Source organism: Lottia gigantea, assembly GCF_000327385.1.
Source record: "Lottia gigantea unplaced genomic scaffold LOTGIsca_61, whole genome shotgun sequence".
Taxonomy (NCBI): domain Eukaryota; kingdom Metazoa; phylum Mollusca; class Gastropoda; family Lottiidae; genus Lottia; species Lottia gigantea.
Window position 1 is genome coordinate 259,085 of NW_008710086.1, and position 1,795 is coordinate 260,879.

Genomic DNA, 1,795 nt, shown 5'->3' on the forward strand with positions numbered 1-1,795 from the left:
TCGTTCATAGACATAAACTTTAAATACGTTGTCATTGAAATTGAAATCTCAATGAGATATTCCGCACCTTAAAGAGTATGTTATTTTTCAAGCTGATTCCTTTCTCGCCATTCTCAAAATAATCCGTCGAAGAGCCTGTGAGCCTCGAACAAATGCCTCCTTATATTGATGCTATTTCTAACTATCATGCCTTACGAATTATTATTATGGATATCAAGCTAATAACCTTTGAACTCTATGAGCTTGAAGACGGAAATAATACTGTCTAGAAGACAGTTGGGGGCTTATTTTCGATGAAATCCAGATTTTTGACAATATTGTTATGTAAATGGCCAATTAGATAAAGAGAATATTATAATTATTTTATGTGAAGTTTCATAATTGGGACTCAGTTTGAACCAGAGGTATCGGAAATTCCCCAAATGTATTAACTACAAAATGCATTGCCACCCAATAGGCCATATCACTCTAATAAAAAACTATCTTCCTATAGACGTACTGAGCGGCTACGCAATACGTAGTAACAATACATTTGGGAAATTTCAAATACCTGTAGTTGAACAACGGACTGAATTAACATGCTGTGAGATGGATTATGAAGGTAAGATCGGATTACAAGGCCGTTATGATAAAAACTAGTTGATATTATATTATGTAACGTATTCATACTCTATCTTGATAAACATTCTAGTTACTTCATTCATATCTTCTATACATACCCTTACTATACATATCTTACTCGACTTGCTACATTCCCTTACTATAAATATCTTACTCGACTTGCTACATACCCTTACTATAAATATCTTACTCGACTTGCTACATACCCTTACTATACATATCTTACTCGACTTGCTACATACCCTTACTATACATATCTTACTCGACTAGCTACATACCCTTACTATACATATCTTACTCGACTTGCTACATTCCCTTACTATAAATATCTTACTCGACTTGCTACATACCCTTACTATAAATATCTTACTCGACTTGCTACATACCCTTACTATACATATCTTACTCGACTTGCTACATACCCTTACTATACATATCTTACTCGACTAGCTACATACCCTTACTATACATATCTTACTCGACTTGCTACATACCCTTACTATAAATATCTTACTCGACTTGCTACATACCCTTACTATAAATATCTTACTCGACTTGCTACATACCCTTACTATAAATATCTTACTCGACTTGCTACATACCCTTCAAGTCCCCTAGCTCCGTTATCTTACTCGACTTGCTACATACCCTTACTATACATATCTTACTCGACTAGCTACATACCCTTACTATACATATCTTACTCGACTAGCTACATACCCTTACTATAAATATCTTACTCGACTTGCTTCATACCCTTACTATACATATCTTACTCGACTTGCTACATACCCTTACTATAAATATCTTACTCGACTAGCTACATACCCTTACTATACATATCTTACTCGACTAGCTACATACCCTTACTATACATATCTTACTCGACTTGCTACATACCCTTACTATAAATATCTTACTCGACTAGCTACATACCCTTACTATACATATCTTACTCGACTAGCTACATACCCTTACTATACATATCTTACTCGACTTGCTACATACCCTTACTATAAATATCTTACTCGACTAGCTACATACCCTTACTATAAATATCTTACTCGACTAGCTACATACCCTTACTATAAATATCTTACTCGACTAGCTACATACCTTTACTATAAATATCTTACTCGACTTGCTACATACCCTTACTATAAATATCTTACTT

The 1,795-nt window shown here is 34.3% G+C and overlaps 1 protein-coding gene across 1 annotated transcript; it reads left to right on the forward strand.

Annotated features, from left to right (window-relative positions):
* Positions 1-896: 896 nt before the first annotated feature.
* On the forward strand, positions 897-1,674 carry LOTGIDRAFT_128397 (hypothetical protein; the record flags this gene model as incomplete). The annotated part of the gene is made up of 2 exons (XM_009064214.1): positions 897-1,230; positions 1,334-1,674. Coding segments are annotated over 2 exons (675 nt in total), but the record flags the coding sequence as incomplete, so codon positions are not given.
* Between the last annotated feature and the right edge of the window lie 121 nt (positions 1,675-1,795).